This window comes from Microcebus murinus, chromosome 9 (genome assembly GCF_040939455.1).
Source record: "Microcebus murinus isolate Inina chromosome 9, M.murinus_Inina_mat1.0, whole genome shotgun sequence".
Lineage (NCBI taxonomy): Eukaryota > Metazoa > Chordata > Mammalia > Primates > Cheirogaleidae > Microcebus > Microcebus murinus.
The window spans coordinates 59460098-59471009 of NC_134112.1; the positions used below are offsets into that span (position 1 = coordinate 59460098).

The following is a 10912-nucleotide window of genomic DNA, read 5'->3' on the forward strand; positions in this document are numbered from 1 at the left end:
ATGTAGTCGTTCGTTTAATTGGTCATTTGTTCATTCAGTTAACAAATATTGGTTTAGCAACTATTACATGCCAGGTAATGTGCTAGAAATTAGAGCTGTTACAAAGATTAATAAGGCTCTAATTAGGAAGATGTGCATATTAAGTCAGTATCCATTATAAGAAATAAGATCCTGTTATAAACTATCTGCCTTGTGTTCATTATATATACTTTTTTTATTGTATAGTTATTGTGTAAGAACACTTAACATAATATCTACCCTCTTGACAAACTTTTCAGCGCACAATACAGTATTGTTAACTATAGGCACAGTGTTGACTAGCAGATCTCTAGGACTTATTCATTGTACATAGCTGAAACTTTATACATATTGAACACCAATTCCCCCTTTCCCTCTTGCCAGCCCCTGGAAACCACCTTATGCTCTCTGTTTCTGTGAGTTTGACTATTGTAGATACTTCATGTAAGTGGAATCATGGGATATTTGTCCTTTGTGAATGGTTTATTTCACCTAGTCCTCCATGTTCATCTGTGTTGTCATGTATGGGAGGATTTCTTTTAAGCCTGAATAATATTCCATTGTATATATATTCTTTTTAGGGGGGAGTGAGAAAGGAGGTTCAATTTTTTTCTTTTTCTTAATGAGACAGAGTCTCACTCAGTTGCCCTGGGTAGAGTGCAGTGATACCATTGCAGCTCACTGCTGCCTCCAAATCCTGTGCTCAGGTGATCCTCCTGCCTCAGCCTCCTGAGTAGCTGGGACTACAGACACATGCCATGACACCCAGCTAATTTTTCCATTTTTAGTAGAGATAGGGTCTCACTGTTGCTCAGGCTGCTCTCAAACTCCTCAGCTCAAGTGATCCTCCCACCTCTACCTCCCAGAGTGCTACCATTACAGGCATGAGCTGCCATGCCAGGCCCCATTGTATGTATATTCTACATTTTTATCCATTTATCTGTCAATGTACATTTTGGGTTATTTCCATATCTTGGCTATTGTGAAGAATGCTGTAATGAACACGAGGAGTGTATGTATCTCTGCAAACTCCTGATTTTAATTCTTATGGATATATAACCCGAAATGAGATTACTGGATCATATGTTAATTCTACTTTTAATTTTTTAAGGAACTTCTATACTGTTTTCCACAGTGGCTGTACCACTTTACATTCCCACCAATAGTGTATAGGGGTTCTAATTTTTCCACATTCTTGCCAACACTTATATTTTGTGTTTTTGGTAATAGCTACGCTGAGAAGTGTGAGGTGATGATATCTCTTTGTGGTTTTAATTTTTGGCCATTTGTATGTCATCTTTTGAGAAATGTCTATTCAAGTCCTTTTTTTTTTTTTTTTTTTTAAGAGACAGGAGTCTTGCCTCAAGTGACCCTCTCACCTCAGCTTCCCGCATTGGGGTTTACAAGCATGAACCACTGTGCCTAGCACTTTGCCCATTTTTTAATCTGGTTATTTGTTTTCTTGCTATTGAATTGTTTGAGTTCCTTATGTGTTTTGGAATATTAACTCCTCATTAGATATATGCTTTGTGAATATTTTCTCCTGTTCCATAAGTTGTGCCTTCACTCTGTTGATTGTTTTTCTGTGCAGAGCTTTTTAGTTTGATGTAGTCCCCCTTTTACATATTTTTACTTTGTTTTTTATGCTTTTGATGTCATATCCAAGAAATCATTGCCAATGCCAATGCCATAGAGCTTTCCTCCTATGCTTTTGTGTAGGGTTTTTTTTACAGTTTCAGATCTTGCATTTAAGTTTTTAATCCATTATGAGTTGATTTTTGTGTTTGACAAAGATAAGGGTCCTATTTCATTCTTTTGCATGTGGATAGTCAGTTCTCCCAACATCATTTATCAAAAAGACTATCCTTGCCCTATTATGTGCTCTTGGTGCCTTTGTTGAAGACTGGTTGTCTATATGTGTACGGGGTTTATTATTGTATATAAGTTCTACTGAGTGTTAAACTTAATGATAGTTGTAACTACATAATATGTATCAGCTAGTTTTATTTAGTTAATTCATTCATATATATCTATCCATCCATCTATCATTAATTTCTTTGTTTTAATTAAGCCAACACCTATATGGTGCCTATTTTGTGAAAGGCACTGTTCTAAGTACTTCACATAAAAATTAGCAGTTTAATTTTCATAACAATACAAGTGGTAGAAACGTAAATTGAAGCACATTAAATTGTCAGTATCCAACCAGTTTTTGACCAAGAAAAATGGCATTTTCATATAATCTCACTTAATATTGCTCCTAGTTTATAGATGGAAAATGAAGGCCAGAAAGGCTAAATAATTTGCCTTATAGTCACATGGCTATTAAGTAACAGAGCTAGTATTCAAATTCAGGTAGGTCTAGCTCCAAAATCTATGCTTTTAACTACTGTTCTGTGCTGTGTCTTGAATTTTATGTTCCAGTTGAATTAGTCGATGTTGAAACATTAGCTATTTTGGGGCCCAAAAAATCCCCACATGATATCTCAGCTTCTTTGCATTTATGATATGTCTGATACATTTGGAATCCTTCATGCCTCCTCTATCTATACATCTTATTTTAGAAGATCACCTTGTAGTGGAGGTATAAAAGGAGTTTCTTTTGACTTTAAAGGGATTCAAAAGTGACCATTCATGAGGTGAATGGATGGTTTAAAATTATCCCAATGGAATATGAATTATGAGGGAGATTTCATGAAAACCATACATGGTTTTCTGGCTTAAATTCTTTCTTTTCTCCTCTTTTCTCTTCTCTTCTCTCCCTCTCCTCCCTCTCTCCCTCTCCCTCTCCTCCCTCTCCCTCTCCTTTTTTTCTGAGGCAGAATTTTGCCATGTTACTCAAGATGGTCTCAAACTCCCAGCCTTAGGTGATCCTCCCACCTCAACCTCCTGAGTAGTCTGGATTAAATTCTTAGTTGTTGTTAACACAAAAAAGTTGGTAGGGGAATGGATTGAAAATTTCAGATTTATTCACCATAGATGTTCAGATCCTTTCAAAAAATAAATGAAACTGACTTACTGGGGAGATTATTATGCTTGACCAAGCATAAAAATCCATTTTGTACAGAACTCACATTCCTTCATGGAGATAAGGGGGGAAAACATAGAAAAATGTTCTCCATAGTGATTTGAGCATTATTATGAGTAGACTTAATGGCTTGTGTCCATGGTCAGGTAAGGAAGAACAGTTTCTCTCTCTTTTTCCCTTAAATGTTTATTTCTCTCCAGTGACATGAAAATAGAGGAGTGGAGTGAAATGACAGAGGAACGTTTGTGTGCACGCACCTGCGTGTGTACGTGTGTAAGCGTGCTCACTCCTCAGGCCTTCTGTACTAGTGAGGACTAGTGAGTTCCAAGGGTCAGACACTTAAGACTTGAATTGGTTAAAGAAAAGAAGGGATTGAAGACCAATGAAAGGAAGTCATGGTTTCAAGCGAGGGTATTTGCTGTTTAAAAAGGACCTGTGTTCTCCTCACTGGCTAGAGGAGGCCAGGAGCCCTGGAGGATGAGACTAGAGTTGGAGGGAACAGATGCCTAGGTACAGCCAATGTGCTCTGGTGATCAGAGCTGACATAGGGAAAAGGACGCCAAGAACACACTGAACTTGGGACTGAGCCCTAGACATAGAAGATGTCGAGTCACCAGGGATCTTTAAAACATGGACAACAGGGCAGGAGGAGAAATTTTGAATCCAGGAATTCAGTAAGATCAGTATCTAGTATAAAGTTTTCTTCAGAAATAATTTGCAACTTTTTTTAGTTTGGGGAAGAATTTCCAAGCTCATTTGAAAAATCCCATGTTGATTAGCTAGTAAAAATCCTGATTTTTTTGGATTCAGAGAAGCTAGTGGACTCATCCCATTGTCAGCCCATTAACATCTGCTTGTGGGCAGAGTCTGTACTTCATTTGACCTTTGATATTACCAGGACTTAGGACTGTCCACTGCATGTGATTTAACTGCTCAGAGAAAGAAAATTCCATGATTTCTCTGAATTCATGCCCTGTTCCCTGGGCATCATTCCTCTGCATGATTCTTCTCCATCATTCTGTATTCAATCAGTCTCCAAGCCTGTACATGTTACCCCGCCTCTCTGACTTCTTCCCTCTTCGTTCATTGTCGATGCCTTTGTTACCTCGTGTACGTGTTCTGGCAATAGCCTCCCTGCAGGCCTCCAGACTTCCTGTGGCAAACTGTTATTCCAGTCCGTTCTTTGCCTGTTGTCATGTTAATATTTCAAAAGTAAAACTCAAATCCTCTTTCTGTCCTGCTCAAAAACTTCTAGTGCCTCCCTCCCAAAGTCTCCTATATTAATAAATTCCCTTCTGTCTTTCAGCATTAAACCTCTGTCACATGTACTCCAAGCACAGAACTGGTCACATTTTTAAAAATGTGATTATTTGATTGTCTGCCCTCCCTCATGAGACTGCAAGGTGCATGGGAGCAGCATTTGTGCTTGTTTTGCTCATTAGTGCACTCCTAGCCCCTTGCCCAGTGTACGGAAGGGATTTGCTGAATAAATGAACCTCTCCAAGCTTGCCTCTTAATCATTTCTTTCTCATACAAGATTCCAACCAACTGGATCATTTAATGTGTTCTGGATTTGCCCCACTCTCTCTCACCTTTCAGTCTCTCTTCCTATTGTCCCACTAACACAGCTACCAGTTACTGAGGCAGGATGATGATATGGTGAAAAGCCCAGGCTAAAATCCCCCAGCCTGCATTCAAATTTCAACTCGCTCCTTACTATTTATATAATCCTGGGCAAGTTTCTTAGTTCCTTGTGAATCTCAGTTTCCCCACCCATGAAATGGGAATCTAGTCATTCCCACCCCGTGGTGATGTGAGGATCAAATGAGCCAGGGCACAGATTGAAGGTCTCAGTACACGTCCAGTATCGGCCACTGTTGTTTTGCCACGTGCTAGGCTCTTTATAGACCTGGCTGTAGTTCTCAAAGCAGCCCTGTGGGGAGAGGTACTAGTGGTTCCATTGTGGGGAGGGAGAAATAGAGGCTCAGAAAGTCTTAGTTACCTACAGCTGGAAAGGAATACAGCACGATTCTCGCCTAGATCTGCTCAGGCTGAACCTGGCTTTTTCTGCTGTCTCCATTCAGTGTATTCTCTTGCCTCATTTCTACTCCTAGAAGTTTTGCATTTATCCTTCAAAACTCCCCTCAAATGCCATCGTTTCCAAGAAGGCTTTTTCTGATTCTCTCCTGGTCTGATATCTTCCCCCTTGCATGTTGCTTTTATCTTTTGTCGTTAATGGTATAGGTAGAGCTCTGGGTTTGTGTGGTTAGCACTCCCCATGAGACCTAGGCTTGAGACAGTGCCCACCTCTCTATCGAATTCCTATAGTTCGGACATAAAAACGGTTCCCTTCTGATCCAAACGTTTTTTCCCTTTAGCAAAATGGTCCCCATCCCAATACTTAGCCTGGGTGTATGGAATATGAAACTCTTCTCTTTTGCTATCTTACTATAGAACTACAAACATGTTAAATTGAGAAACCACTTTTTATTGAGCAGAACTTGCCTCTCTTTGCCTAGGAGGGGACCCAAGGAGAAGGGAATATATACTTGGGACTTACTGTGTACCCAGCACAATATTTAGTTGTAATAATACAAAGAAGGACACTTAGACCTTGTCTTCAAGGAATTTAGTTGACTGCAGGTGCCAAGCACTGAGCTTTAATTGCTCTATTGACCTGATCTATTCGTCCCCTCCGGGATGCCAGAGACGCCGGCTGACTGTTGCCCTCCTGGATCTCTCATCCTAGGTTTTCACACCCTGCACACCATCCTTGGGGTTCACTGCCTCCCTTTGCACAACCTGCTGCATTACATCGACAGTGGATTGCTGCTTCTCACTGAAACAGCTGTCATAAGGCTCATGAAAGGTAAGCGACCCTGAGTTTGCTGGAGCGCTAGTCCCGTCTGAGCACTTCCAGGGCTGCCTTCCTGTGTGTGTGAGCTGTGTGGTCGCACAGGGCCTGGCTGCACTCAGAAGGCTCTTATGCTCAGCTTAATGCTCTGCACTAAATCTTGAAATTCTTAGTATTTGAACAAGAGCCTCATTTTCACATTGCACTGAGCCCCACAAATTACCTAGCGGGTTCTGTGAACATAGTCCATTTCCTGTAACCAAACTATGGGCCAATTTAAAGTGCCTTAGCCCTCAAGAGGCCCCGAGGGACTTCTCAGCATACACACAGTTGTTGGGTTTCTTTTCTGTGAATGAGGGCTAGGAGACTCCAGAGGACTGTTTCTCAAAAAAGTGCCATGAAACAGCTTACTTTCAGCTGACTAGCTTTGTCATCTCACAGACTTGAAATGCAAGAAAAATTAATGAGAGATAGTGTTTATGTGAATTTGAACTTTAAGGTCTGTAGTATAATCGCTTAAATTACTCAATCATGATATTTTAATACACGAGTTTTATTAATAGAGATTTTAAAGCAGTTGCCATTCCTCAAGGGTACCTTCTGTTTTAAGTTAGGCAATAAAATTGCTTTGTGCATGGCAGTGTATTATAGAAAAAAAAAAATCCCTATTTGGAGAGTCACAAACTCAAGTTTTCAAAGTGTTAGATTAGCTTGAGAATACAAGGTTGGGATATGTCTTATCAGGATGAACCACTCAAATATTAATACCTTTCTGCAGTATTAAAGTGGATATTCCCGTTTTGTTTGCCAATCTCTAACTTTCTTGTAGATCTGGACAATACAGAGAAAAATGAAAAACTGAAATTCAGCATCATTGGACGGCTTCCTCCGGTAATCCTGACTTATATTTTATTTTCTCCCTAAGCCTTGGCATGACCCTCCTTCAATTTCTTCTTGCAAGAAGAATGTTTACTTGCTTCGGGTTAAAGTCAATTAAACCGTTTCACTTTTTTAGCCCTTTCCAAGAAATCCCATCCATCTCCACCCCTGCCAGCTGTTTCCCACTGGGCCTACAAACTGCTAGCTCTTCTGGCTTTGCGCTCGCCTTGGCGCAGCCCAGTAAGAACATTCAGCCATTTTCTCCTCTTGGGAAACCACACTGATATTTACATCTGAGTCTGAGAAGGAGGGACAGGGGAAACATGTGCTTTTGGCGTTTAAACTGATAAGTTTAAATACAGGTGAGGTCGGAAGGTTCTGGAACTTCATTTCTTCCTACCGCATTTCTACTGTGGCAGGAAAACCCAGGTCAAAGGAAAAATGAGAAACATGAGAGGAGGAGTTATAAAGGCACTCTGTGTGTGTGTGTGTGTGTGTGTGTGTGTGTGTGTGTGATATTAGCTTACTGAATCAGAAATATTATGAAAGTATGAAATTCCAGTGCAAGGTTGTCCGAGCCTCTGATCTGGTAAACTTCCTGACCCTGGGATCCCCAGCCAGTTCTGCCCAATGTTTACATACCTTGAGCACCTGTTACCCTGGCACTGTCCTCCCACGAAGGGCTGTCCTTGCCTTCTGGACCTAAGGTCTTACTCTGTAGCAGCCCCTCCCCCTCAGGCTTACTGGAGCAAAGGCAGGAATAGAAAACAAAGCATATTTTCCATAGCTAGATCTCTCTGGGGGAACAACGCTGAACATTTTGTTTGATTTTTTTTTTTTTTTTCCTGCCAGTACTCTTAGGGAATTAAAATCTGCTAGGTAAGATAATCTCGGAGAAGTTGATGTAAACATGCCTCTACACCCTTCAGTTTCCTGTCAAAACACCACTTAGAGTTGGCATGCATATCTCCAGGTTTGAAGAGTAGCAGATAAACTCCATTTCAGATAAAGAATTTGGCAACATCAATGTATAAACTGCTTTCCTTGAGGTAGCATTGAAAGGAGTATTTATTGAAAATTGAGAAGTATATCTCATAGGAACATGGCCTTTCTTCAAGGGTGCTTAACCATAAAGGGCCTGTCTTTTAGACTTACTACTTTAGAATAATACTTTTAAAATTATGAATAGAGATAAGGTATGTTTATTTAATGCAGATATAAGGTATGCTTATTTAATGAGATATGTTCTCATCCACATATTTTTCAATCTTTGCATAATAGCTTATTGGTCAGAAGATCTGCAGACTTTGGGATCATCCTATGAGTTCTAACATCATTTCCCGCAACCATGTGACACAGCTGCTGCAAAACTATAAGAAACAGGTAAGACACAACCAACTAAATGTTTTTTGGATCCTGTGTGCCCATTTCAGCATATCCATATGGACAGCAATTGTAGCTCTTATCACTTTATTAAAATTTGTGCTTATTTTGGAGAATCAACTTATACCAGAATGGTTTCCATTTTAGCCTTGGAATTCTGTGATTGACAAGTCGTCATTCAGAGTGGAATTTCTACCTCTGAACTACTTCATTGAAATTCTGACAGATATAGAATCCTCCAATCAAGGTAATTCACTCTTCTGTTCTCAGTGTTTTCCCACTTTTCTGTTGATACATCAGTTCGTTCCTATTTCACTTGTGTGAACTGTTTTCTTCCCAAGATTCTTTTTACTTACAAATAGGTCCTTCTTGCAATCGGTTTTCATTAACAATTTATACAATTTTACTACCTAGAGTGAATTACCAAAGGCCTAATCACCTTTGAAGTTTTAAAAGGGTTTAAGGGGTTTAAAGCCTGTTTCATTAATAGAAATGTTCTTTCTTGGTGTTAAAGTCTAATAAAATTTAATATGTTCTCAGAATGATATGAAAAATATAAAACAATTATGATTTCAGTGAGCCATGGGGCACAAGGTTATAAATGTTCCATGGCTCCACAGCAACTCTTTCTCCCCCACCCCCATTGTTTTTCTTTTCCCCAGCTCTGTATGCTGCTCAAGGGCATGACAATGTGGACGCGGAATTTGTAGAGGAAGCGGCTCTGAAGCACACCACAATGCTTCTAGGCTTATAGAAGAGAAAATGTCATTGGATCTGCTTCTAATATTTTAATCTTGCTCGTTAACTTTACTCTTGTTGAGACTTCTTTAGCAATATTTAAAATTGGTTACAAAAATCTGAATATATTGTTGCACCATCTGAATTTTAGCTGGGTATTTGTTCAGACAGAACTAAACTGCTGTACCTCATTCCAGTTTTGAATCGCCATTGCGCAGTCAGGTGTAGAGAAATGAACAGTCCAAGGAGGCAGACAGTGGCATAGATGATGCTCTTCCTAGTGGCTTGTCTTCCTAGCTCTGGCTTAATAGGCCAAGAGCTAGTTTCTGTTGCACTGTGGCCTATGCTTTAAAAATGTAGGTAACAGTGGTTGGAGAGCAAAACATAGGTATGCAATTGAAATAACATGCAACAGTTTTATGCTTGTTATATAAGAACACTACTTGGAAAGAGGCTAACTTAAAAAAAAAACAAACCAAAAAAAACCCAACTGAATTTGGACTAAATCAAATCTGCCATCTCCAGTACAGAATAATTTGTAACATACAGTAATTTGTGCTTAGTATTTAGAGTGGGGTTTGTGTTCTGTGATAGTTCAGATTAATCTGTATTTAATTTTTTATATTTATAAGTTTGATTTAGTAAAATCTTGTCATTAAAAAGAACTCTGAAAGTTTTAGCCTGACTCTTCCTGTTTTTCGAACATAGCCTTTTTTAGTTGAGCCAGGAATCAATCATAAGTCCATGAACATGTTCCTCCAGAAGCCCTTACAACACCTAACTGGTTCTACCATTTTCCTTTTTCTGTATTCTACGGTGACTTCATTGTGAACCCAGGGTTAGCTCATAACTCTTTGCTTTTCTCTCTTCACACTGAAATTGTGAAATTTTAATGATTATAAATGTCACTAGCTGGTATGATCATTCAATTTATTTTCTAAAGTCATTGTGTTGTAAAAATTGACTCAATCTTGGTGCCAGATAGGTAATGCAATGCTGATTCTTTCTCTTGATAAGGTCATTATCTTTCAATCCCTGCTTTCATTCATTTCTTTTCATACCTATATTGTTTCAGTTGCTTCCTATGGTCTAATTTATCCAACACATATTTGAGATAAACATGAGTTTGATTCTGCCACTCTGCTCATAATCCTTCAATAACTTGCCATTCATTACAGATAAAGTTCAAACTCCTCGATATACAAGGTTTCCTAAATTCCAGCCTTATACAATATGAACACTCTAGTCCAGCCAGACCACTTCACTGGGCCTTCAACACAAGTTTTCTCTTACTTGCAAGCCTTGCTCAGGCTTTCCTCACCCTGGAATCCCTTTCATCTTTTAAAATCTTATTCATGTTCAAGGGTCAGATAAAAATTCTCATTTGACTGTGATCCAGGCCATTCCAGCACATGGTGGCACTGTACTTTTCTGAACCGGTGAGCACACGTTATAATGTGTAAGCATAAATCCCTTTGTGACTTCTAAAAATTATTTTTCTATTCTTAAGTTGTTCATACTTCCTATGCATTTTTTTGAATCCTCTATGAGGTTACTTATCCCTAAACACAGGAATGATGTTAAGTATGCAGTATTTATTTGTGTTAACCACATGGCTTATACAGTGTTACTTATCAGAGGCACTCCCAAGTAGTTGCTTTATAATGACTTCACAAAGCACTCTGGTTAGATTTAGGACTCATAGACTGAGAATGAAATTAAATTTCTCTCTAGTCTGGCAGGATGATGGGGGCTTGAAATAGATTATGTGTGATTTAGTAAAATGAAGGGATGGTGATATTTCTTACTCCAAGTTGTGACAAAATTCATAACTACTACCACTATTAAAGATTTTTTCAGCTTAATAATGAATGTAAAATCACAGCTTTCAAACCTCCATGAGAACCTTGTACATGAGAAAATACATCAGAATTAGGAAAGTACATTTGGGTGAAATGCAATAAAATTAGAGTAATGAAGAAAAGTGGAACTGGCCTCATTTTCAGTTCTTT

At 39.0% G+C, this 10912-nt stretch overlaps 1 protein-coding gene across 5 annotated transcripts in view; it reads left to right on the forward strand.

Annotated features, from left to right (window-relative positions):
- The window catches only part of GSAP (gamma-secretase activating protein), a 191312-nt gene extending 181736 nt beyond the window's left edge, over positions 1–9576 (forward strand). For all 5 annotated transcript variants that reach the window (XM_076006494.1, XM_076006495.1, XM_012747248.3 and 2 more), the window contains 5 exons: positions 5796–5915; positions 6730–6791; positions 8061–8162; positions 8310–8409; positions 8825–9576. In XM_076006494.1, the coding sequence (XP_075862609.1) occupies positions 5796–5915; positions 6730–6791; positions 8061–8162; positions 8310–8409; positions 8825–8916 (476 nt within the window). In that variant the 3' untranslated portion in view covers positions 8917–9576. The remainder of the gene's footprint in view (positions 1–5795; positions 5916–6729; positions 6792–8060; positions 8163–8309; positions 8410–8824) is intronic.
- Positions 9577–10912: the final 1336 nt, after the last annotated feature.